This window comes from Phyllobates terribilis, unplaced genomic scaffold (genome assembly GCF_046119375.1).
Source record: "Phyllobates terribilis strain yellow unplaced genomic scaffold, ASM4611937v1 Scaffold_9__5_contigs__length_417890890, whole genome shotgun sequence".
Classification (NCBI taxonomy): domain Eukaryota; kingdom Metazoa; phylum Chordata; class Amphibia; order Anura; family Dendrobatidae; genus Phyllobates; species Phyllobates terribilis.
Genome location: NW_027362769.1, coordinates 345,921,943 through 345,949,099, shown reverse-complemented (window position 1 = coordinate 345,949,099; position 27,157 = coordinate 345,921,943). Strand labels below are relative to the sequence as shown.

At 42.3% G+C, this 27,157-nt stretch overlaps 2 protein-coding genes across 5 annotated transcripts in view; one reads left to right on the top strand and one right to left on the bottom strand.

The window, feature by feature from the left end:
• CHLSN (cholesin) overlaps nucleotides 1-27,157 on the top strand; it is a 279,333-nt gene that overhangs the window by 98,636 nt on the left and 153,540 nt on the right. For all 3 annotated transcript variants that reach the window (XM_073648081.1, XM_073648080.1, XM_073648079.1), the window contains exon 3: nucleotides 7,751-7,783. In XM_073648081.1, the coding sequence (XP_073504182.1) occupies nucleotides 7,751-7,783 (33 nt within the window). The remainder of the gene's footprint in view (nucleotides 1-7,750; nucleotides 7,784-27,157) is intronic.
• Nucleotides 972-27,157, bottom strand: LOC141162217 (uncharacterized). Of its 2 annotated transcripts, XM_073648078.1 has the most exons (3): nucleotides 26,882-27,157; nucleotides 26,069-26,153; nucleotides 972-5,354 (listed from the first exon to the last, which is right to left on the bottom strand). In XM_073648078.1, the coding sequence occupies exon 3, from the start codon at nucleotides 5,314-5,316 to the stop codon at nucleotides 4,354-4,356; it is 963 nt and encodes a 320-aa protein (XP_073504179.1). In that variant the 5' UTR covers nucleotides 5,317-5,354; nucleotides 26,069-26,153; nucleotides 26,882-27,157; the 3' UTR covers nucleotides 972-4,353. The 2 variants fall into 2 exon arrangements, with proteins under 2 accessions (XP_073504179.1, XP_073504178.1); XM_073648077.1 differs by lacking the exon at nucleotides 26,069-26,153 and having other exon boundaries at nucleotides 26,882-27,155.

Sequence of the window (27,157 nt, the reverse complement as noted above, 5' to 3'; positions counted from 1 at the left end):
CATAAAGGGTGATGTCACAGCTCACCCCCTCCCCTCCTATACCATGACAGATAACACCTCTATACACAACAGATAACACAGGATCCACCATTCACAATAGGCGATGTCACAGCACACCTCCTGCTGTACAATCACTGATAACCCCTCTATATACATTAGATAGCACAAGACCCCCCATAGGTGATGTCACAGCTCACCTCCTCTTGTACAATCACTGATAACACCTCTATATACAGTAGATAACACAGTATTCAGCATTCACAATAGGTGAATATCACAGCTCACCTCCTCCTCCTGTACAATGACTGATAACACCTCTATATACAGTAGATAACACAGGATCTACTATTCACAATAGGTGAATATCACAGCTCACCTCCTCCTCCTGTACAATCACTGATAGCACCTCTATATACAGTAGATAACACAGTATTCAACATTCACAATAGGTGAATATCACAGCTCACCTTCTCCTCCTGTACAATGACTGATAACACCTCTATATACAGTAGATAACACAGGATCTACCATTCACAATAGGTGAATATCACAGCTCACCTCCTCCTCCTGTACAATGACTGATATCACCTCTATATATAGTAGATAACACAGGATCCACCATTCAGAATAGGTGATGTCACAGCTCACCTCCTCCTCCTGTACAATGACTGATATCACCTCTATATATAGTAGATAACACAGGATCCACCATTCAGAATAGGTGATGTCACAGCTCACCTCCTCCTCCTGTACAATGACTGATATCACCTCTATATATAGTAGATAACACAGGATCCACCATTCAGAATAGGTGATGTCACAGCTCACCTACTCACCTTTCTTTAGCATTGACCTTTCCTTTGGTGACAACATGCTCATTAAATACCTCAATACAAGCCAGTAGGGTCTGAGTCTGCCGCTTATGATCCTATGTCCAGCAGGATGAAGGAGTCTAATCTTGAGTCTAGTTCTTTAAAAAAAAAAACAAATTTTGCAATTTTGACAAGAGTAGTGATGAATAATAAAATTAATACATCTCACATAAAAGCATGATTTAAACGACAGTGATTATCTGACGACACATTCTCTTTTAAGACGATTTACACCGACAGATTTCTTCCTAACGACGTCTATTAGAGCTTGTAAGCACTGCACATGCTCGGCATCGCTGCTAGACTGCAGTGGTGGTCGGTAACCGAGACATCGAGCATTAAACAATAAAATCCCTATATTTTTGAGAATGGAGAAGATTTTTAATAATTATTAATTTTTGCAAGTGCTTTGCAATTTTCACCCTTTAAGACGTGGAGACAACCCATCTCAGGTCTGTGGGCTGCTCTGATGTGTCTACTAGAGGGGGGTTGTCAGGTCGCTCTTGAGTAGTAGATTCGGACTGTTCAGAATTCATGACATTCAGTGCTGATGAATGAGCCTAAGCTGCAAAACCAGACACGAGCTGTGGTATCAGGGGACTTGTTATAATGCACTAGGTGCCACCAACATCACCTTGCTGACCTCCTTCATCAACGTTTCTGCTAATGATTCTGATTGTATTATCCACCATAGGGGATTTTTTTCTTTTTTTTGGCCCTGTGCCCTATGTTCCCTATACTTCTGCAGTTATCACAGCAAATACAAATGGGATAATTAGGTAAATTAGATTATAACCTATTGTACGTGCTTTTCTCATCCATACAGTGTGAATGTGTCCGTGGGTTCCTGGATTTGATGTTACTTTATTGTTTCTACATTTTAGCAGTTTGCATTTATTTTTTATCTTCGTGACACAATGAAACCGCCATACACGATTAATGTTGGCTTCACCCGCCAACATCAACAGGTTCGTCCGACACGCTAATGTGAATGGGGTCACCGGCCAGTTGATTTTCAGCAAAATTGTTGCATCTCCGCTTTTGGATTACCAATCGCTTTGTTCTCCGAGATAAGCCGCTGCCAGAGAATGCCTGTCATTGACTTTCTCATAAATAACTTCTGTGTATGGGAGAGACGGCGAGATGGCTGTTGGACGAACGATCGGCTGAAGTATTGTTGATGTTTTTGCCTTAGGGAGAGCACCTGGTGGTTGTTTCTTTCCTGTAAGGACATAGGATTAGGCATGTTGAACTCCAAAGGATTGATCCTTCTTTCCCTTTACATCTGCTGTAGGGAGAATTGGGACACCCCTATACACATTAGGTGATTGGCCAGCCTGTTGGTTCATATGAAATTGGCAGGTTCTCCAATGGTAACAGTCTCGGACTGGTCCGCAGGAGAACAGGGAAATTCTCTGGTGGGCCCCTCCCTTTTATATGAGCAGTACTTGGCACAATATATTATGTACAGACAAAGGCTGCATCTTTTTTATTCGACAATTAACCCATTTTATTGCTATAGAAATTTGTGAATGAGGATATAGATCAGGTCCTTGTTTTGGCGAGACAGCTCTGACACTTGAAAACAAAGTGTTTCCGCTAGACTGTGGACCGACCGGCGGCATTTCCACAAGAGTTTAAACCAAAATGGAATTATTTGACGCTGTAAAATACTCCACGATTATAAAAATGGCGTCATTTTAGCTGATTAACATTTTAGCTGTATTATTTTAGCTTTGCAAATTGCTAAATAAGGCACACACGGACTATAAGAGCAAATACCAGTACAAGAACAATATTGAATAGACTACATATTACATAGATCTATAAAAAAAATAAGACTATAAGCAGCGGAAACATATTTGCTGGATTAGCAGCAGGATTGGTCCATTCTCAGCTGTTCTGTGGACCCATGATTCATATTTCCCACCGTTTCATCTCTTTCTAGCCAAGTCCCGTTCTTGAATTTTTTTTGAGAAAAAAATGTCGGAAACTTGGAGATGATTTCAATATACTCCATAGCACCAAGGCCTGTCAGTGTATGTTATGTTATTCCAAAACCTCTATGGCCAAGACCTAAAATCATATTTTAATTTTTAGTTACATAGCCACATCCCTTTATGACGGGCCACTCCACATTATTCCTCCTGAATGGGCCTATGGATGTTAGAGCTTGGTGTCAAGCCAATGCAAAATTTCGAGTGAGCACCACTTTTCTATAAACGTTATGGGAGTTTTCTATGATGCCCAGAAGATTTGCTGAATTTCTTTTTTTTCCAAGGAATCTCATGGACAAGTATGCCTAAAGTATGAGAGACCCTCCTTGTGTTGGTTAATGGCAGCACATCATCACCCACCTGAGACAGGATGTCATGAAGCTTGCCCCTCTGTCTTTTTTTCATGATCTGTTGATTAATTCCACGTACCCTTTTTTCCTAAGATTGTAGGACCTGTGAGGCAGCACCTGAGGACGCTATGGGGCTCCTTGTTGGGACCCAGTCCACATTAACCAAATCCCTTGTTTTAATGGGTGTATGAATTATTGAGGCAGTCTATTAGGATACTATTGGGCTCCTACCTGGGACCCAGTCCAGGTTGATCAAGTCCCTTGTTTTAATGGGTATACAAATTATTGAGGAGGCCTACGAGAATACTGTGGGAACCCATCAAGGTTGACCACATCCATTGTGTATGAATTGAGACAACCTTTGAGGATGCTATGGGGCTTCTAGTGGGTACCGAGTCCAGGTTGACCAAATCCATTTGTTTAATGGGTGTATGAATTATTGAGGCAACACCTGAGGATGCTTCGGGGCTCCTAGTGGGGACCCATGAAGGTTGACTACATCACTTGATTTAATGGTTATACAAATTTTTGATGCAGTCTCTGAGGATGCTATGGGGCTTCTTGTGGGTACTCAGTCCAGATTGACCGAATCCCTTGTTTTAATGGGTGTACAAATTATTGATGTAGCCCACGAGGATGCTATATGGCCAACCTAGATTGGCGTCATCCCTTGTTTTATTGGTTCATAAGGCCAGCTTTACATGTTTGCATTTTGTAGTCTGGTACGAAACTAAATGTGAGGACTGACTTTAGGTCTCCTGACATTAACGATCATCCTTAAAGGTATATATAAGGTTGATAGTTCAGGTCCAAAGACCTTCACCCCATCCGCTAATTGTGATCTGTACATTGGCTGTGAAATTCAGACGTGTGAAGCCGTCCTTACAAACAAAGTCAGGAGTGAGGCCAACCTAGGCAGGGTCACCTCTAGGAGCCCCATAGCATCCTCATGGGCTGCCTCAATAATTTGTACACCGTTAAGGATAGCTGTATCATTTTTTTGCTACCCTACCAGAAAAAAAATAATGTCTAGCTTATACATATCTTCATTATGATGGATATTTTGTCTTATGATGTAGACCTTTTACAACTCAGTTCTTCATGTGTTGGGAATACTGATGAGCACCAGTTCGGCTAGATTACACTGTTGGATGTTTCCTTTCTTCTACACTTATTGATTAAGAATTGCACGGATTTCTTGAGACCATCCCGGCATGGTTTATGTAGGACAAGTGTGAATATAAGTCTGATGCAGCTCCCACTGAATACTGCCAGTTCTGCTATGTTCAGCACCAACTCCTCTCTTGGAGACATGTAGAATCCATGAATCTTTAAACCCGTCCTCCTGATGAGCATGATGTTGTAGAACAGTCGACATATAAACATAATGGGAATGTGACATAAAACAACCAGATGGGCCCGGATCTTCTCCGACATTTCCACTTTTCGGGCTCGAATAATGATTAGAATGGTGAAAATTAGAAGTACCAGGGATGGGACACCAAATCCAGCAATGAACTTTGTAAAGTCATATTCAGGCTTAGCATTTAATGGATCCAGCTGGCAATGTATTATATTCTGAAGGTTATCATAGGTACCCAACAGTGACACGTTACCTACAGACATCATTATCGACAATGTCAAAGTCAGGAAGACGTATCTCAGATGACTTTGAGATGTTCTAGGGTCATCCAGGAGGAGCAAGATGAAGAACATTAGAATTAGCAGATATTGAGAGAAGAAATAACTTGCGTTGAAAAAACATGATAAGACCCCACAACTCAGATTAGAAATTTCCAGATAGTCTGGTCTTGTCTTTGACGTGAAAGAGTAGAAGACGATTGTAATGTCTGTAACCACCAACGCTAGAAGATGTAAGTCCAGATTATCCAGTGTTTGATGCTTCACCTTGTTCCTGATTAATATGGCCACGCAGAAGACACCAGCCAGTAACCCAAGGGGTACTAATAGGCCAAGGTAGCTGTGCATGACCCTTGAGATGACATTCTGAGAAGTAATTATATCTTCTATGTCTATGTGAGGGCCCCCCAGAGTTTGGCTGGGGTAAAAAAGCCCACTCATGTTTTGAAGGCCCATGGTTTTCCAACTTCACGTTGACTCTCGTAACTATATACCTGTAAGGAAACAAATATCCAAATTAGTCCTATAGAAATACTAAGAACAATAAAAACATATATATTTATGTCCACATACAATATAGCCAACATGCTCAATCAATTTTTTATATGCTTGTGTGAACTTAGCCTTAGAAGGTTAACAACATCGAAATTTTATTTTATCATGTTAAGGGAAACTCTCTGGCCCCCCTGGTCGAACAAACATCAACTTCTTAGCTAGGTTTACGTATTTTTTATATGGATTTTGAAGGAGATCACCCTCCAAAACCCATGTACAAAAACTCTATGTGAACATACCCTTAGGCCATTGCATATTCGAGAATGTCAGTCATGTCCCAGGGGTTAGTGATTAAAGACTGTGGAGCGGGACTAGATTGTGAATGCAAGGACTCACTGGATTAGTTCAGAATAATTTGCTTATGTGAGTGCTGACAGTGAAAAGAATTTTCAGCAGACTCCTTATCATCAGAGACAGGATTACAATGACAGGTAGCAACTCTATACACAGCTGATAACACAGGATCCACCAATTACAATAAGTGCACTCATCCTTCATAATGGCCTTTGCGCACGCTCATTAGATGCTTCAATACAAAAGATAGGGTCAGAATCTGATCATTGCTACTAATGTGCGTGTGCATTTTCTTAAACAAAATGAAATTAGTATCAATTAAATTAGTGTCTATAGCCCCAATGGTCAGTGTGAGAATTGCAAGATTTTTATTTTTAATAAAGACTATGATATAGGGAAGAAAGGAAAATATTGCTAAATTTATATAAAAAACAAAACACCGAACACAAAAACCTGATTTAAACAAAAAGTCATTTTCTGATGACTCGGTCCCTTTAAGATCTATTATTGTACTATATAATACAGGGTCCGTCCTTAGAAAATGATGTGTCCATGTCAAACCTAAAAGACCTACAAGCGGCGCAGCAATCACTTTGTCGTAGAGCAGGTCTTCTGAATTGTGACCGGAGCGGATCTGCTTTTATCAGATAGTATTTCTCAGATGAGTAGCTGTAGGCTCCGATGGCTTCGGGAACGGCGTGACTCATATCTTGCCTCCAGTTTATCAAACTTTGACGGTATTTCAGAGCACAATAGAAAGAGACTAATCAATGGCATCAAGGATTAACCACTTCCTGACGTCGGACGTGCGTGTCGGACTGGACTGCCAAAGGCCCACCAGTAGCATTGACTCTGGTGGCCCACTTTTCGGGTACATGCAAATATTACATTACCCTCATTTGCAAATTTACCTCTGCTTCTATATAATAATAATCTGGGTAGTTTGTTAAATAAATGATTAGATGTCATCTTTGTCTGTACAGAATGAATCAAGTGCGTTGTGCCAACTACTACATAAGGGCCTACCGGGGAATTCACCATTTCTCATGCGGGCCAGTCCGAGCCTGGATGTGCTATTACTTCATATGTCAGGTCCCCGTAATTGGTTCACGCACAGGAACTGAGTCTGTATCTTTCCTGGCAGATAATTGTCATGATAAATTGCCGGCATTTGCTCCTAACAGCAGTGAGTGGAGCCGAGCTCAGGCCGCTGCTGTTCAGCACACCAGTGCCACTGTCAGTCTCTTACTGCAGTATTTAAAGTGCGTGAATGGAGTGGCTCGCCGTTCCACATGCCTATCGGCCCCCCCACGACGTGATCATGGGGTGCTTATGGGTTGCCATGGCAGACAGGTATTTGTTGAAGCCCCATGTGCCTTCCATGGTGGTGCTTTTATGAAAACCAGCCTGTGGCTGGTCTTTATAGGTGCAATTTTTACAATATACTGCAAAACTGTGGCATTGCATTATTTAGTATAAACGATCAGATGATCACAGTTTTAAGTCCCCTAAGGGGACTAAAAAAGTAAATTAATAAAAAAAAATAAAAAATAAGTTTTAAAAATTGAAGTAAAAATGAATATAAAAATTTCAATCACCACCATTATTTTTTCCCCATTAAAAAAAAAATATATATTTATATTTGGAATTGCCGTAAAAAGTGTGATCTTTTGAAATATTACATTAATTAACACAATCGGTAAATACCACAACAAAATTAGAAATACAGTAGAAACTCCAGAATTGCAGTTTCTTGTTCGCTGCAACTCTGCAAATAAATGCAATAAGAAACAATCAAAACGTCGTATATACCCCATAGTGGTATCAATAAAAGTGTCAGCTCACAACGCAAAAAAAAACAAAACAAGTTTTGGAAAATGGCGACACAAGCGAAATTTTTATTTTATTTTATCAATTTCTGAATTTTTTTTCTAACCCATTTTAGGGACTAGCAGGGCTGGGGCTCGCTATATTTGCAAAATTGTGAGACTTTCCAGCATCCAGAATTTACAGATTATTGACTTCTTTATTTCTTCTACAGGTTTCTGAAGAATTTAAAGCAGAAAAACCTCCGGTAAGATTTATTGGATTTTAATGTACTTATGTAGTATACTACCGTTCCGTACATACAGTCGGGTGAAGCATTTGGTAGCATTCGGAACTCTATATACATTGTGCTTATGAGGTTCTGTATGATCTTGTCTATGGAACTTGAGTCCAGATGTATTTGTGGTTGTCCGAGATGGGAAAAACATGGCTGCTTTCTACCAGGAACGACCCCACCCCTGTCCATAGGTTGTATTGAAATTAATAGGGTTTAGCTGCAATACCAGACACAAACTGTAGAAAGGGGTGGCGCTGTTTCTGGGAGAAAGTACAATCTCGTTACTGGAATTATTTTAAAAGCTCCAGATTGGTTTGAAAAGAATGAAATACTTTACTTGCTCTTGCTTGTCCCCAACAGTTCCTGTTACAATGCTTACCCACCACACCCTGGATAGACCCCCACAGATCAAAATATGAAGGAATATCCTACTTATAAACTGTCATTTTATAAAATGGGAATACCAGTGTGATTGATGGATCTGCTGTCAGTTCTTGTATACTTTTGTTGTCTAGGATGAGAAGAACATGAGTCATTTCTTGCAAAAAACAGCACCACACCTGTCCAATGGTGTTTACTGGTATTGCAGCTGTTTACTTTCACAGAGTTGAGCTGCAATACCAGACACAACCCATGGACTGGTGTGGCACTGTTTTTGGACATTAGCAGCCATGTTTTTCCAATTCTGCACAATACAAATAACTGTACTTACTACTTTGTGGATCCCTTTAAATCCTGCCTTACACACGGTTGTTTTCCCGGACTGGCTTTTTATTGTCTTCTATATAAGGATGGTGTTATACCACTTCTCGGTTGACATTTAGCATTGATTTTTCGTTATTAGTGTGCATCTCACTTGACATTTTAATTTAATTCCCTCTACTAGAAACTGTTAGAAATCGAAAAATCTATAGGCCGGCATTTCCGTCACCTCTTCAACCACTGCATCCGGGCGCGACAGTTCTTTGCTTCCATTTAACTGGTTAAATTGCAACTTTTTGAAATATATAGTTAATATAATATCTGTATTTAAAGTGGAAACTTATCGTAGGTTGATCCAGCACTGGCACCAGGCATATTCCTAGGACTTGTCACTTGCCATAAATATGTTATTTATCTATGTAGGCTAAATGCCGCCGTTCTCCTGAATCCGGCATTGTCTTTCTTTTTTTCCTACACCTCTCCGTTCCTGAGATATGACCCCTTTTTTCCTTGTATGGAAATCTCGTGTAGTTTTGATCTTCATGAAGACGTCCATAGAGAAGAGCTGAGGACAACGCCCACTTGGATAAGAAAACAAGATTTATATACATTAAAAAGAGGGTCACATCTCAGACCTCCACTTTATTCATTGACTATGGGACTGCCAGAGAAAACCAAGTACAGTGCTTGGCTAATTCCAGCAGTACTATAGACAATGAATAGAGCGGAGGTCATGCATGCGCTCCTCTACTCCATGCAAAGCCCACTTACTGGTTTCAAAAGGCCAGTTCTCGGAAATCGAGGATAAGTTACTATTTGGGAATAACTCTTTAATGGATAAATTTGCTTAAAGGGATTCTGTCAGTGGGTTTTGCTGTGTAATCTGAGGGCAGGATAATGTAGGGGCTGAGATCCTGATTCCAGCGATGTGTCACTTACTGGGCTTGTGTGCTGTTGTTTCAATAAAATCAGTGTTTTACAGCAGGAGATTATCACTACAGGACTAGTGCCAACTGGTCTGTGTAACCCCGCCCCCATCACTGACAATATATAGTGTACATAGAAAGCAGCCAATCAGTGGTGTGGGCGGGGTTATACAGTGCTCAGCATTCCGAGCTCTGTAACATCCGCAGCAGTGAAAACAGGAATTGTATCAAAATGACAGCAAGCAGCCCAGCATGTGATACATCGCTGGAATCAGGGTTTCAGCCCCTACATCATGGTGCTCTCAGATTACATAGCAAAAACCTGGTGACGGATTCCCTTTAAAACTAGGAACTAACTGGCATGTTTTTCATTGTCTAAGAATTCTGAGAACTTGGATGTAAAATTTGCGTTACAAATCCGCAGCGGTTTTTGCTGCATGTCTGTGACAAAATCTGCGTGAGATGAATGCAGACTTGTCGCGGATTTCGCCCTACATATTCCAAAAAAAAAAGGGAAATCCGTGGCGAAAATCAGCCGGATAAATCGACACGCTGCAGATTTAAAATCTAATTTTCTGCTTTGTGGATAAGATTTGGTAAAATCATATCCCCTTTGTTGCTGCAGAAATGCGCTGCCCCCAATTCGGTGCAGAAAATTAGCAGCACAACTGCATGGTGTGGACACGACCGAACTATAAGAAATGGCCGATGTCTTGGGGCGGCCGGGACGCAGGTGTTTGCTTAGTTCTTGGAATTGCTTTCTAGAATATGGATTCCCTGTCGTTTGGATGCACATTGTCTATGGTGGCAATAATGGCTCTTCCTCAGCCTTTCCGGGCCCAGCTGTCTCTCTTATATAGAAGTATATAGTTCATTATAGAGGATCAATATTTCTTCCCCAGGCATCAAGTTCAATGGCTGCTAATATTCTTATTTTCCACATAGGGAAACTTCAGATTTTTCACCGCTTAAAATAATCTTGATCTGTTGCTCAAACATTTTCTCCTGAAATCTTAAGACCCAGTCGGGACATAAAGGCCTGAAAATGACCCTCGTTTTTTTGGGTTTTTCTTCTGCTTGTGACATCTAGATTTTTTTTTAATGCCCATAGCGCTGTTTTATTAGATATCAAACCATTGGAAATAAAGAATAAAGTACAGACGTATATGGATTTGTGAAAATATGATTGATAAAGAATTCAGCTGTAACGTCGCGCTGTGCACCGCTGCTTGATGGCCATAAAGACATTGACGGGGGTCAGCGGAGTGGTCTCATTAACATTGGAAGCGGAGGATGTAATGACAGCTCCATTGTACTGCTGGAAGCCCAGATAAGACATAGTGACAGATTAGATAGTAGATAGACTATCGCACCCCTGGTATAGGTTGGTGCACGGGTAAGGTGCCAAACCGAGTATCAATATATAATAAAACCCGGCACTCAAAGACTGACTTGCCTTCCCTAATCTGAAAGCCCACCTGCAGTAGGTCTGCCATCCTCAGGCAGTTACTCTTCACTAGAATTCTGCCAGCACTAGAGGTGCTGGAACTTCTTTTCCCTTACTTCCCAGCATGCATTGCTCCTGTCATTAATAACTGGCTTGCCTGCCCTAATCTGTCACTACATATACATATAATAAAACCCGGCACTCGAAGACTCAATTGATTTTCTTGTTTTTAATAAAGTGGATAATAATACAGAATACAAACGTTTCGGTCGCATAGGACCTTCATCAGTGTCCTAAAACAAAAAATTAATGACAGTCATTATGTGGTCATAATGGTCAAACGAAATATATGTCATTATATATTGCATATCATATAGGTATAATGGTTGTAAAATACTTGGAATGGGGAAAGGAACGGGAGGGGACAGGGAAGGAGGGGAAGGGGGCATGAGGTTGATGCCCCAGAGATATAGAGAAGTGGAAAGAGAACATACCAGTATTCAGAGGTGAAATTGCCTGGAGTGGGCTGAGACCACAATGAAGGCTGTGGAGAGACAGGGTATTGGTTATAGGAAATAGCCTGTGGACCCAGGGAGAGGCAAAGGGATAGGCACATACCTTTGTTGAGCAAGTAGGATATAGATAGGTGTATGGGAACGCGGTGTCCACCGCTTGTTCCTTATGGTGTCAGGTATGGGATGCAAGGGGCAGGCCTTAAGTAGGCGGTGGGTGGATCCAGTGAGGAAAGATAGGATAGCATTGGTGGCAGTGAGGCGCCGAGATTCCACATGATATTGGAAGGACCTGCCGGACCGGAAGTGACGTAGCGGCCGCGTCACTAGGTCCTGATGCATGGTGGCGGTCAAGTGGGCGGAAGTGACGCGCCGCTTGCGTTCCAAGGCGGAGGTTGTGCATTCCACTGTGTGGCTGGATGGCATGAATGATTAGAACAAGGAGTATGGTAAAGATGGGAAGGAGGAATCCAAGGAGGGGACATCAGGAGGGATCAGGGAGGGAGCAGGGATCTAGGGATGGTTCTAAAAGACAAGAAAAAGAATGTTAGATTGCACAAAATAGATAGAAAAAATACATGATGCTTGTAAATGGCAATCATATATAAGTATACAAGTGTAATAGCGTTCATGCATAGTATTACTTAGATTTTACTCTGTAAGCATAATGTAACACATAACATATGTAGAATAACAACAAAAAATGAGATCAAATTTTCAACTTGAACCAGTAGATCCCATCTTTATTAAAATAGATCACTGGCTGGAAGCATTCTGTGTTTGTGACTGAATTGATATGGGTTCAACGCAAAACGTTATGGAGCGATATGATTATATAAATAGCTATTAGGGTTTTAGGTGAATGAGAGAAGGTCATATTCTCGATTGAGTCCCCTGGGTGTAAGAGATTGTAATTCATGGATCCAATAGGCCTCCCGGTGCTTAAGCATGTGTATACGGTCACCACCTCGGCGTGGTAGGGGTACATGATCAATAAGTTGTGAAGTTGTGTGACCGGCTGTTATGAAATGGTTGGGTAATGGTAGTCGTAAGTTCTTGCAGCGTATGGTAGATTTGTGTTTCGATATGCGGTCCTTGACGGATTGTGTCGTTTCTCCAATGTAAATGAGCCCACATGGACATTTGATCAAATAGACCACGAAGGACGAATTGCAAGTATAGTAGTCATTAATTTGGTCTTGTTTGCCTGAGTGTGGGTGGCAGAATGTATTACCTCTGGTGACGTTATATTACATTGGTAGCACTGTAAATAAGGGAACGTGCCGGTTTTCGTGTTCGAGAGAAATCTTTGTCGGGGTAAAGTTTTAGTGGCACCAAAGTCAGCTCGGATAAGTCGATCTCTGATGTTGGGGGCTCTTTTGAAACAAGGTAGGAAGGGGCCGTTAAATTCAGGTACAGAGGGATATGCTGTTTGTAGTATTTTCCAATGTTGTCTGATTTTCTTATGGAGGATGAGTACAGCCGGATGGTACGTATGAACAAAAGGAGTACGGTTAGAGGTAGTGGGGCGTGTGTTGGCCATGGGTTGCATGGATTTCTTTAGTAAATCAGGGGGATACCCTCTCTCTTCAAATTTACTTTGCATTTGTCTAAGGTCCCGGGTGACCGGATCGCTTACTATTCGTTTCACGCGATGGAACTGTGATTTTGGAACTGAAGAGACAGTAGATTTGGGGTGTAAGCTGTCAAAAATAAGTAGCCCGTTATGGTGAATGGGTTTGATATAGAGGTCAGTAGAAAGTGTCCCCTCTTGGTTCTTAATGACCCTTGTGTCTAGGAAGTTGATAGGATCTGTGTCAGAGGAAATAGTGAACTTAAGTCCATCCCATGCTGAATTGATGGTATTGAAACAATCTGTGAGTGACTCGACCGGACCTCCCCATATGCAGAATATATCGTCTATATATCTTTTCCATAGAATGGCATGAGCTTTATACAGTGCGTTGGGGTAGACAATTTCTGTCCTTCTAACAGATGTAATACTTTTACATTAGATATGGAACTGCAGAGATTCTTTCGCTCTATCAGACTCAAAGCACACTTTTTACAGGAGTCCGCTCCGGACACAACTACTTCACTATCCACTACTCCCTCGAGTTCACCCCATATTACGCCAGCCAGTCTAGGTTTAAAACGCAAAAGCACTTATCGACCTCCACGCAACCAACATGCAGTGGAAACTTTTATCGAATTTATAGATCATTCTTTCCAAAAACTACGATCTGACATGGATACATTACCATCACAATATGTCCAGTCTGGACAAACAAGCCCTAAAATCTCTGCAAGCTGACCAATCGATCATAATTAAACCTGCTGACAAAGGCATAATGGACAAGACTACCTATTAGTGTTGAGCGAGTATGTTCTGTTAACCCTTTCTCCGAGTATCCTCGGGCGAGCACTGAGTAGTTACAGCTGCTCGGTGATGTTATGTTCTGCTACCAAAGCTAAGGAAAGAGAGGAGATCTGTCCCTACTATAGGACTCAGCTGAATCCCTACGATGTAACAGGGAACCTGATCCTGCGATCAGACCTGCTAAAGTCCTAATCTAGTCTGTACGGAGACCTATAGATGTGGGGAGGGAATCCCTACAAGTACTAAGGACTGGGAGGAATATGGGACACCTCCTAACAGAAATAGTAGCAGACAGACGAACAAACAAAATAGATAGAACATAGAGGTCCGTAGACCAAGCAAACTAACAGAGTTAGATACAGAGCACAGGCTAGCTAGAAAGTAGATATACAATGAAGTCCAGCAAAGCCAGAAGGGCGGAGCAGGATTAAATAGGCCAACAAGGTCATGTGACCAGCAAAGGAAAAAAAAACTAACAGCAAGGTTCTAACAGGTGATATGGTTGAATCACTCCCATGTGCATGATTTGCAACTGTTTGACAGCTTTATTACATGTGAGGAATGCAAAAGAAACAATCATACTCGCTCAACACTACTACCTATCTAGCAGAAATCCAGCGCCAGCTTGACGATACTACAGTGTACTTGAAATTATCAAATGATCCCTCACACAACATTAGTACACTCATTACAGGGACTATTGACCAACATTTGAGGAAGGGCACAATTGATCTCAAAGCACGAGATTATCTAATAAAAAAATTTCCCATAACCCCCGTGTTTTATACACTTCCCAAAATCCATAAATGTTTGGACAATCTACCAGGACGCCCGATAGTCGCTTCAACTGACTCCATATTGTCCCCTTTGTCAATCTTTCTAGAAAACATACCCCATTGATAAAAGAAAGCCCATCATTTATACTTAACACAGGAGCCTTTCTCAGTATGATTCGAACAGTTCACCAGATCCACCCAGACGCCCTCTTAGTGACCTTAGACGTCAATAATCCCTACACTTCTATTCAACATGAAAAAGGCATCCAGTGTGTTGAGAACTTACTGGACAAATCTGGTATATCCCCAGAGGTACGAGATCTTTGCAGAGACCTCCTTACCTTAGTTTTGACCAAAAACTTTTTCCTGTTCCAAGACTCCTATTACCTCCAAAGACAGGGGACCGCTATGGGCTCGAATGTAGCCCCTCGTTATGCCAACATGGCTACATTTGAAGATAATATAATCTACCCCAACGCACTGTATAAAGCTCATGCCATTCTATGGAAAAGATATATAGACGATATATTCTGCATATGGGGAGGTCCGGTCGAGTCACTCACAGATTTTTTCAATACCATCAATTCAGCATGGGATGGACTAAAGTTCACTATTTCCTCTGACACAGATTCTATCAACTTCCTAGACACAAGGGTCATTAAGAACCAAGAGGGGACACTTTCTACTGACCTCTATGTCAAACCCACTGACCGTAACGGGCTACTTCTTTTTGACAGCTTACACCCCAAATCTACTGTCTCTTCAGTTCCCAAATCATAGTTCCATCGCGTGAAACGGATAGTAAGCGATCCGGTCACCCGTGACCTTAGACTTAAAGAAATGCAAAGTAAATTTGAAGAGAGAGGGTATCCCCCTGATTTACTAAAGAAATCCATGCAACCCATGGCCAACACACGCCCCACTACCTCTAACCGTACTCCATTTGTTCATACGTACCATCCGGCTGTACTCATCCTCCATAAGAAAATCAGACAACATTGGAAAATACTACAAACAGCATATCCCTCTGTACCTGAATTTAACGGCCCCTTCCTACCTTGTTTCAAAAGAGCCCCCAACATCAGAGATCGACTTATCCGAGCTGACTTTGGTACCACTAAAACTTTACCCCGACAAAGATTTCTCTCGAACACGAAAACCGGCACGTTCCCTTATTTACAGTGCTACCAATGTAATATAACGTCACCAGAGGTAATACATTCTGCCACCCACACTCAGGCAAACAAGACCAAATTAATGACTACTATACTTGCAATTCGTCCTTCGTGGTCTATTTGATCAAATGTCCATGTGGGCTCATTTACATTGGAGAAACGACACAATCCGTCAAGGACCGCATATCGAAACACAAATCTACCATACGCTGCAAGAACTTACGACTACCATTACCCAACCATTTCATAACAGCCGGTCACACAACTTCACAACTTATTGATCATGTACCCCTACCACGCCGAGGTGGTGACCGTATACACATGCTTAAGCACCGGGAGGCCTATTGGATCCATGAATTACAATCTCTTACACCCAGGGGACTCAATCGAGAATATGACCTTCTCTCATTCACCTAAAACCCTAACAGCTATTTATATAATCGTATCGCTCCATAACGTTTTGCGTTGAACCCATATCAATTCAGTCACAAACACAGAATGCTTCCAGCCAGTGATGTATTTTAATAAAGATGGGATCTACTGGTTCAAGTTGAAAATTTGATCTCATTTTTTGTTGTTATTCTACATATGTTATGTGTTACATTATGCTTACAGAGTAAAATCTAAGTAATACTATGCAAGAACGCTATTACACTTGTATACTTATATATGATTGCCATTGCCTTTTACAAGCATCACGTATTTTTTCTATCTATTTTGTGCAATCTAAAATTCTTTTTCTTGTCTTTTAGAACCATCTATAGATCCCTGCTCCCTCCCTGATCCCTCCTGATGTCCCCTCCTTGGATTCCTCCTTCCCATATTTACCATATCCCTTGTTCTAATCATTCATGCCATCCAGCCACACAGTGGAATGCACAACCTCCGCCTTGGAACGCAAGCGGCGCGTCACTTCCGCCCACGTGACCGCCGCCATGCATCAGGACCTAGTGACGCGGCCGCTACGTCACTTCCGGTCCGGTAGGTCCTTCCAATATCATGTGGAATCTCGGCGCCTCACAGCCACCAATGCTATCCTATCTTTCCTCACTGGATCCACCCACCGCCTACTTAAGGCCTGCCCCTTGCATCCCATACCTGACACCATAAGGAACAAGCGGTGGACACCGCGTTCCCATACACCTATCTATATCCTACTTGCTCAGCTAAGGTATGTGCCTATCCCTTTGCCTCTCCCTGGGTCCACAGGCTATTTCCTATAACCAATAGCCTGTCTCTCCACAGCCTTCATTGTGGTCTCAGCCCACTCCAGGCAATTTGACCTCTGAATACTGGTATGTTCTCTTTCCACTTCTCTATATCTCTGGGGCATCAACCTCATGCCCCCTTCCCCTCCTTCCCTGTCCCCTCCCGTTCCTTTCCCCATTCCAAGTATTTTACAACCATTATACCTATATGATATGCAATATATAATGACATATTTCGTTTGACCATTGTGACCACATAATGACTGTCATTAATTTTTTGTTTTGTTGTTTTAGGACACTGATGAAGGTCCTATGCGACCGAAACATTTGTATTCTGTATTATTATCCACTTTATTAAAAACAAGAAAATCAATTGAGCCTTCGAGTGCCGGGTTTTATTATATGTATATGTAGTGACATATTAGGGCAGGCAAGCCAGTTATTAATGACAGGAGCAATGCATGCTGGGAAGTAAGGGAAAAGAAGTTCCAGCAACTCTAGTGCTGGCAGAATTCTAGTGAAGAGTAACTGCCTGAGGATGGCAGACCTACTGCAGGTGGGCTTTCAGATTAGGGCAGGAAAGACTGTTATCAATGACAGGAGCAATGCATGCTGGACAGTAAGGGGGAAGAAGTTCCAGCACCTGTAGTGCTGGCAGAATTCTAGTAAAGAGTAACGGTCTATTGCAAAAGACTAGATGGAAAGAGGACCGAGAATGGCAGACCTACTGCAGGTTGGCTTTCAGATTAGGGCGGGCAAGCCAATTATCAATGACAGGAGCAATGTATGCTGGAAAGTAAAGGAAAAGAAGTTCCAGCATCTCTAGTACTGGCAGAATTCTAGTGAAGAGTAACTGCCTATTGCAAAAGACTATATGGAAGGAGTACTGAGAATGGTTGACCTACTGCAGGTGGACTTTCAGATTAGGGCAGGCAAGCCAGTTATCAATGAAAGGAGCAATGCATGCTGGGAAGTAAGGCAAGATAAGTTCCAGTACCTCTAGTACAGGCAGAATTCTAGTGAAGAGTAACTGCCTATTGCAAAAGACTATATGTAAGGAGGACCGAGAATGGCAGACCTAGTACAGGTGGGCTTTCAGATTAGGGCTGGCAAACCAGTTATCAATGACAGAAGCAATGCATGCTGGGAAGTAAGGGAAAAGAAGTTCTAGCACCTCTAGTGCTGGCAGAATTCTAGTAAAGATTAACTGCCTACTGAAAAAGACTAAATGGAAGTAGGACTGAGAATCGCAGACCTACTACAGGTTGTCTTTCAGATTAGGGCAGACAAGCCAGTTATCAATGACAGGAGTAATCTATGCTGGGAAGTAAGGGAAAAGAAGTTCTAGCCCCTCTAGTGCTGTCAAACTTCTAGTGAGGAATAACTGCCGACTAAAAAAAATGACTAGATGGAAGGAGGGCCAAGGATGGCAAGACCTACTACAGATGGGCTTTCCGATTAGAGCAGGCAAGCCAATTATCAATCACAGGAGCAATCCATGCTAGAAAGTAAGGTAAAAGAAGTTCCAGCACCTCTAATGCTGGCAAAATTCTACTGAAGAATAACTGCTTACTGAAAAAGACTTTATGGAAGGAGGACCGAGGATTGCAGACCTACTGCAGGTGGGCTTTCAGATTAGGGCAGGAAAGCAAGTTATCAGTGACAGGATATTATGCTGGGAAGTAAGGGGGAACAAATTTCCAGCACTTATAGTGCTGGCAGAATTCTAGTAGCTGCCTACTGAAAAAGATTTGATGGAAGGATAGAAAGCGTAGACTGCTTTGTGCGCCAAAAGCAGTTTTAACTTGCTGTAGTGGATGAGGGCAGCAAGGCAAGGTTTTTATACAGGTTTTCTCCTTTAAGGACTAACATCGAATTATTAAAACTGAACAATGGGATCCCTTTTCTACTCTTTGGCTCCAAGTTTGTTGTCGGAAATTTTCTAGTGACTGCAATGAGAGAGTAATGTACAGGTTGTCCTATTAGAGTGAATAAGACCCTCAGAGTCTATAGACAAAGGATCACCACACTTAACAGAGAACATGTCATTTACTATAAATATATAGATATTTTGTAAATGCCGCTGTTCTCCTGAATCCGGCGTTGTTTTTCTTTTGTTCCTACTCCTCTCCGTTCCTGAGATATGGCCTTACATATAAATCTAGTCTTTTAGCCAAGTGGGCGTGGTCATCATCTCTTTAATGAGGGCGTCTTCTTGAGTACCGCGCCCAGTTAGCTATAAGTAGAATTACAATATATTCAGGGAAGAGTGGGCATGAGCCTCATGATGACACCTACAGAGAAATGTTCAGGGACACACCCCTTTGGCTAACAAGGGTAGATTTATATGCAGGAAAGAAGAGGCCGTATCTCAGGAACGGTGAGGAGCAGCAACAAAAGAAAAGTAGCGCCGGATTCAGTAGAACAGCGGCATTTACACCAGGTGAAAAAAGTAAATCTATATTTCTGGCCAGTGACAGGTCATCTTTAAGAGTGCAATCTCTATTTTTTTGGTCTTTTCTTGAATAAATGGAATTTCAGTGTGTATACAATAACGCGCGACTGATAAGCCGTTACGTGTGTTTTATCAGTAATTATTTGTTTGTGTTCGTGGCTTTCCAAGATGTCATCACACTGAGAGGAGTAGGCTCTAACCATAGCTCAGGACGCAGGAACATCTGCCTTTCCAACGCGTTTCACGTCTCGCTCAAATCGCTCTTCAGGGAGATTTTAGAGACAAAAATATTCCAGGCTTGTGCGTGAGGTTAAAACGTTTTTTTATGGCTCATCATCTCGCCATCAGTCATTGCGATAGAACATTTGGCCATCTGCTGTGTTTACCAATCAGTGCAATATCCTCGTCTGATGGACCATAATGGACAGAATTGGGGACGATGGGACTTCAGATAACACATCCAGATAAGACACGTGTTGACCTGAGGAGGAGGTTAAAGTCCTGACTCCACGTGGTACCGAGGTGGCACTAATGAAGGTAACTGTGGAAACCTCAGGCCTGTAGAAGGTTCTCCAGAATGGATTGTTCTGTAGATGACGGTTATGGAACGTTCCGACATAAGAAGAAAGAAATTGTTCCGAGTTTTTTAGACACTTAATTCAAGATTCTGATTGAAAAATATTGGAGACATCTGATTTTGATCTGAGAGTCGGCTCAAAGTCAGTAATGCAAGTGTATGGGTCCATGAAAATAATCTAACTGCAGTCTGATGAAATCTGAGTGCAGTCCAATTCTCACAGACAGACGGAAAGGAGAAGGTGGAGATAGTTTTCTTTTTTTTTCCTCTCCACATGCAGGAAAAACTGTGATCGGAATAATCTGCCTGCTTTTCTCGTACGTGGAAAATATTGACGTATGAATGAGCCCTAAAGTGCGCTTTTTCTAAGGGAGCCTGTAAAAACGCGTATTTTTATTTATATATACTGTGGTAAGACGACTCACTTGGCTGCTTCCAGAAGTAGACTCAGGACACAGTTTCCTCTGCGGCATAAGCACTGCAGATTCAGCAAAATAAGCACGGCCTTTCCGGCATAACGACAAAACAAAAGCATAAAGTATAGCACAGGGTTCCGCCCGCTCTTGTTATCACAAGCCATTCAGGCAAAGTCCTTTTGTGGAGCTCTCTAGCTTCCACACACAGCCTGGAGACTTCACTCTTCAGATCACACCCGAGAAAAAAAATAGTGCCTGAGCATTTAACCTTGCTCAGCCACATCCTGAGGGGAGGTATGGTGAATGACGTCTCACCCGATCTCTATGCCATTCACAAAAAAAACGCTCCCTTCACAATGGTGATTACACCCCCAACATATAACATGCTGGGGAAAAATTGTAGGGTCAGTTCACACAGGCTAGCAGCCGTAGGGGCACATACCTCCCCTTACGTATAACACCAGTGACTCTGTCACTATATATATATATATATATATATATATATATATATATATAATCGTCTTATCCCGTCTGTCTGTCTATCTATCTATCTGTCTGTCTGTCTTTCGGTCTGTCCTGGAAATCAGCGCCGCGGGATTTCTGAAAAAAGATGGCAGCCGTTAGCGGCTCATCTGGCGGACGGAGGTCAGCGGCGATGCAGCGGGGGGGTGAGCGGCGCTAGCAGCACAACTACCCCGACAGGCGCCGCTGACCTCCATGCGGCTAACGTCAGAAGATCAGCGGCTTGGCCCGCTGATCTCCCGACAGCAAGTGTGAACGGAGGACCGGGGAGGGGCACCGCCGGTCGGGATGCTTCTGCTGCGAGCAGCCGCTCATCTCCCGGCTTCTCGCAGCAGAAGGAGCCGCACATGCAGCGCCGCTCCCCGGTCCTCGCTAATACGGAGCCGCACAAGCAGCGCCGCTCCCGGGCCCACACTAATACGACGCTGACTGGTCGCGGTTGCCGGCCGCGACCAATCAGCGAGATGGCCGGCAAATTTAAACGCCTCTCTGCTGATTCGTCGCTGTGGCCGGCCGCGACCAATGAGCGAGATGGGCGGCAAATTTAAACGCCGCTCTGCTGATTAATCGCAGCCGGCCACCGCGACCAATCAGCGAGATGGGCGGCAAATTTAAACGCCGCTCTGCTGATTGGTCGCAGCCGGCCACCGCTACCAATCAGCGATTTTGGCGCCAAATTTAAACACCGCTCTGCTGATTGGTCGCGGCCGGCCACCGCTACCAATCAGCGAGATTGGCGCCAAATGTAAACACCGCTGTGCTGATTGGTCGCGGCCGCCAGCGACCGCTACCAATCACTGATTTTGGCATCAAATTTAAACACCGCTCTGCTCATTGGTCCCGGCCGCCGGCCGGCCGAGACCAATCAGCGAGATTGCCGCCAAATTTAAACAACGCTCTGCTAATTGGTCGATTTTATCGCCAAATTTAAACAAGCTCTCCGGTCCTCTCTAACACAGTTTGCTGATTGGTCGCGGCCTCCACCTGTGACCAATCAGCGATATTGCCGCCAAATTTAAACACCGTTTTGCTGATTGCGCCCGGTCGGCCGCATACATTTTCTAGAATACCCGATGCGTTAGAATCGGGCCACCATCTAGTATATATATATAATATATAATTTTTTTTTTAAGTAGTTAAAATCAAAGCTTTTTTGTACTAAAATAAACACATTAAAAGTCACATAAAAAAAACCCGCATAAAAAACTGTCATCACCAATGGATGTTATTGAATATTTTGGTGCCGACACCTGCAGAAATATGTGGATTAAAAGCGGCAGAAAAAAAAAACAGGATTTGCGCTATATGTAGCTGCATTTACGCCGGCAATTTTCCTGATACCACGCGTTTCAGTCAGCGATTATTACAAGTGAATAATTGATTGTTTAATGAGGCTTTTACATCAGGAGGGCGAATGATTGTACCATCCTTCAGTCCTCAACAGTTTGCAAACCTTATGAGATACGGCCAGCACCTTTCGTCGTATGAACCCGACCTAAGGATATGTTAGATTTTTGGATGCATTTTTTTTCTGCCTGAAAAACACAGTTTATGACCAAAAAGCCGCTAAGGTAATTACACACTTTTTTTCATGTATTTTTTGTTAATGCTTTTTTTTTTTGCAACGGAGCCATTTTTATCTCAATGGGGGGAAAAACTATAATAAAAACGCTGAAAGAATCGACAATGCATTTAAAAAATAAAATAAAATAAATCACCGCAGGTCTATAAACGTACAGTGTGAATGAGATTTTCATGCTTCTGTTTTTGTAAAATGCGTGGGGAAAACGCATCAGAAATTCTATGTATGAACAAGCCCATACTTGTTCACTCAATTATATGAACTTCTGTATAAGGGGAGTTTCTAATGATCAGCAGGCCCAGTATAAGGGATTTTCTAACATTTCTGTAACAATCTGTCATTATGCAATAGCTCTTTCCTCTTAGAAAGGGAATTGCCCCTCCGCCCCTTCCCTGCCCCTCCGCCCCTGCCCCTCCGCCCCTTCCCTGGGCTGAAGGAAGGAGTTTCTCAATTATAAGATGTCTGGCCATAGGTACTGCTCAGATAGTTTGCGATATTCATACCAACAGGGGCTTCTCGTGTTCTGTTAATAAAGCTCAATAACTATATAAATGTTCAAAGAGTTGTCCATTCCTTTGTTATCTTGCTGCCATCTGCCCTAAGGGCTTCTTCACACGCTGCATTTTTCATGCTTTTTTTTTTTATGCTCCCTTGTTTCTTTGATCTCAATACGGAAAATAAACTGTAAAAACTCTGAAAGAATTGATATGCTGCATTTAAAGGGAATGTTTCAGCATGTTTTTCTATGTAATCTGACAGCAGCGTGAGGTAGAGACAGGCACCCTGATTCCAGTGATGTGTCACTTACTAGGCTTTGTGTTGCGGTTTTAATAAAATCAGTGTTTTATCAGCAGGAGATTATCACTACAGGACTAGGCGTCTCATGCCTCCTAGTCACCTGTTTGGTGTAACCCCACCCCCACCACTGATTGGCAGATTTCTGTGTACACTGTACATAAGCTGCCAATCAGTGGTGTGGGCAGGGTTATACAGAGCTCCACAGTCAGAGAACTTGAAAACTTGAAGAGAAAACAGTGATTGTATCAAAATGACAGCAAGCAGCCCGGTAAGTGATACATCGCTGGAATCAGGGTCTCTGCCTCTACATCATGCTGCTCTCAGGTTACATAGCAAAAACCTGCTGACAGATTCCCTTTAAGAAAATGCACTGCCGGTCAGTAAACACATTGAAAACAATCAACATTTTGAACAGTTTAGAAATCTTATTCATTTTATTGCTATTGTAAAACACTGCTAGTTTATTTTCTGCCCTAATAAACAGATAGGAAAAAAAACAAAGCAAAAACTTTACATGTGAACAAGTCCTAAGAGTATGTTCACAAATTTTTCAAACTTTCAAATACCACATTGAATATAAGGTCCAAAACCAAATCAAAACTGCATAAAAAATGGTGTGTTCTTACAAAAAAAACCAAAAAACAACTAATGTGTTTTTTAATTTCATTTTTTTTTGCCTGAAAAATTCCCTTTAAAACCATGCCATGTGGGTAGATTCATACGCTGCTCATTTTGTTGCAGAAATTTCTGCTGCTGTCCCAATCATTGTAAGCAGCCCCGTCTGGGTGAATGGAACCAATGTTCAGTTGCGTGAATTTCTGCAGCATCGGGATTCAAACTAAGGGGGTGTTCACATGTTACGAATTTGCTGCAGATTTTGTTGTGGAAAGTTCTGCAAATGCAATCCAAATCAGATGACTGGAACCAATTTTCATTCAAAGAAATTTTTGCAAAATCTGCAGTGTGTGGATTCATCCTGAAAGGGGTTGTCCAGGATTGGGGCTCAAGTCTGCAGTCACTCTTTGTGACTGTAGACTTGTGAATCCTCACAGTGCGCGCTGTCAGGATTCTCCGGTGTTATTGCCGGGAGCGGGCGGGTGACCGCAAGTATGTGATTTGCATACATGCGGTCACATGGCGACTAGACTTGTCCAGCTTCACTCAATACAAGTGATTTGAGCGAGCCGGACACGTCTAGTCGGAATGTGGCCTGAAGTAGGCAAATCATACACTTGCAGTCACATGACCGCCCTCTCCCATCACTGAAGAATCCTGACAGTGTGAAGTGTGCGCAGTGTAAGGATTCACAAGTCTGCAGTCACATAGCGTAACTGCAGATTTGCTCCCTAACCCTAAACAACCCCTTTAAGGGTAAATTCTGCTTTGGGAATCTGCAGCATAAATTAACATGCTAAGGATTTAAAGTAAATTTTGGGATTTATTTTGGGATGTGATTTTATTCTATCCACTATAATATCCTGTGGATTTCCCACCTGAGAATCCGCAGCCTACCCTTAATCCGGATTGTTGGGTAGTTAAAAGAGGAACGTTTATGGACTCCATTTTTGGAAGTATTTGAAAATTCTGCTCAATCTTGTAACGTAATCTGTCTTTTATCCTGTAAAGTTTGTCAAAAGTGCATTTCGGACCTTGGAAATAACCTGCAGTAAATTCCTTATGACCAAACTCAGATCTGACAAAATATTTGCTCATCTCTAATGGTTAGGCGTAGCGAATAAGTCTCTAGTTGTGTTCATGGTTTCTTTTTTTCTTTTTTTTTTTTTTACTTTTCCAACTATATTTATAATTCTCCCCCCACTCCCTGTACAAAGAGGTCACTGTAATAAGAGACTGTGGTTGGTGGCAAGGCGGTGGGGAGCGAGAAGCTAACGCAAGGGAAGAGGGAGGCTAGCCTCCAGACGTCTCTGCTTGTTGCTTATTTCTCAGAACAACTTTGAAATTCAACAAGCCTGATCCTTCTTTTTCCTAAAGAAAAGGAGAGGCTCTGCAAGTATATTATCCCCCAAAAAAATGCTACGTGAGCACATATAGAGGTTGGGTCACCTGCCTGGGTTTTGACTAGCCACAACTCCGTGAATCATAAACCTGTGAGAAGCTGATGTTCCGGCCGCTGACCCACACACAGGAGGGAAAAGATGTGCTAAAATCCAAGGAAAAAAGAAACGCTGGTCCCCGCGCTGCCACGAATTGTTGACAATGGATCTTTATTCATACAACGCATTTCGGAATCGGGTCGACTCCTTCTTCAGCTATAAAATACAGAAGAATCTTCCTCCAAGTGGAAAATGTCTTTCTTACTTTTCACACTGCGCCACCTAAGTCCACTCGGAGGAGGTTTCTTCTATTTTATTATACCTAAAGAAGGAGTCGACCTGGTTCCGAAACGCGTTGTATGATTAGAGATCCTAGTAACGCAATCCATTGTCAACAGTTCATGGCAGAGCCCGGAGACCACTGCTCCTTTTTTTTCCTTTTGATTTTATCACCTTATTTCTTGACTCCTGACATCATCTGTCACAAGAGAGTCAGGAAGCCCCCCCATAAGCTTATGGCGGGTATGGCTAGTACCGCAAAATACATTGGGTTTGGCCAACTTTTCTATAATGTACGAACGCCTTTAGTGTTCTATAAAAAGCTTTGATGAGCGAGATCATGGGCAGTAGTGCTACTGTTTGAATGACTACAACCCTACTGCTGAGCTTCTGGGGGAAAAGATACAGAAAAAAATAACACATTTTAAAACTCCTTTAAAGTTTACCTCTAGTTATAGAAATCCTAACACAGATGCATCAGAAACTGACATCAATGGGGGTGTCTGCCGCTCCCAAAAAATCAATGCCGTACTAAAAGAAGACAAAAAAGCAGGGAGTTTATTAAATTATTTAAACCTGCTCTCTAAACCACAAAAATTGCAAATTTTGCCGTGAGCCATGTTTGTGCTCAAATTATCACTTCTCTCACCACTTGGTGTTAAAAGTGGGTATATTTAGATGGAAAGAGGGTCCGACAGATTTTTCGATAATCCGTACTGTACTTTTTGTAGCATATATTACAATTTCTGGAAATGGACACCCCAAGGTGCCCCACATTTATTAAGAGACGTGCAATTCTTAATACTTTTAGCACATTTAACTCTGGAATACTTGTTTTAAAAAAAAAATGATAAAGAGCCATGCTTGACAAATTCGGCCGGTTGCATTTCTATTGTTGGCTCTTAATTTATCGATTGTGACGACCAGTGGGGCGTCTGGCTGTTGTGACCGGATATTCATAGCATACCCCAGAGATTTTCCTCCGACGTCTATTCCGAAACATCCCCTTGAACAGATGATTTTAGTTCATTTAGCAGAACCCCTTAGAGCTTTTCTTTGTGGTGAGCCTCCATCGTTTCGAGACACTTGTGTAGTCAGTCGGTAGTTTGTGCCCTGTAATGCTGACGTGGGACAGGTTTGCTGATAGTTTCCTAAAATTCCAGGCGAGGCCAGAATAAACATTCTCTTTTTATACTTCCCTTTCCCTGTATCATACCGGGCAGAATACCTTACAGATGGTCCTGTTATTAGTCACTGACCTTGTATGGCGGCTCTTCTCGGCGAGGATCGAGCACACATTCTACTCGGAGCTTGGTCTTCGGATCCCTGCCATCCTTCTCTGCAGAATCCCAGAGGTTCAGTGCTATGATTTAACCGTCCTGGGGCAGTAACGGAAGTTACAAGCAATTTGAGAAGTTCAGGTTGCATTTTTAGCTGGCTGTTTTTTTTTCCCTCCCGCACCATGTGACAGAATATGGAAGACCACAAAAGGAAAACGTGTCTTGTTATTGTAAAGCGGTGGTGGTGACGTGTTA

Coding starts and splice junctions, on each gene's coding strand:
- LOC141162217 (XM_073648078.1), bottom strand. CDS start 5,316: ATGGGCCTTCAAAACATGAGTGGGCTTTTTTACCCCAGCCAAACTCTG.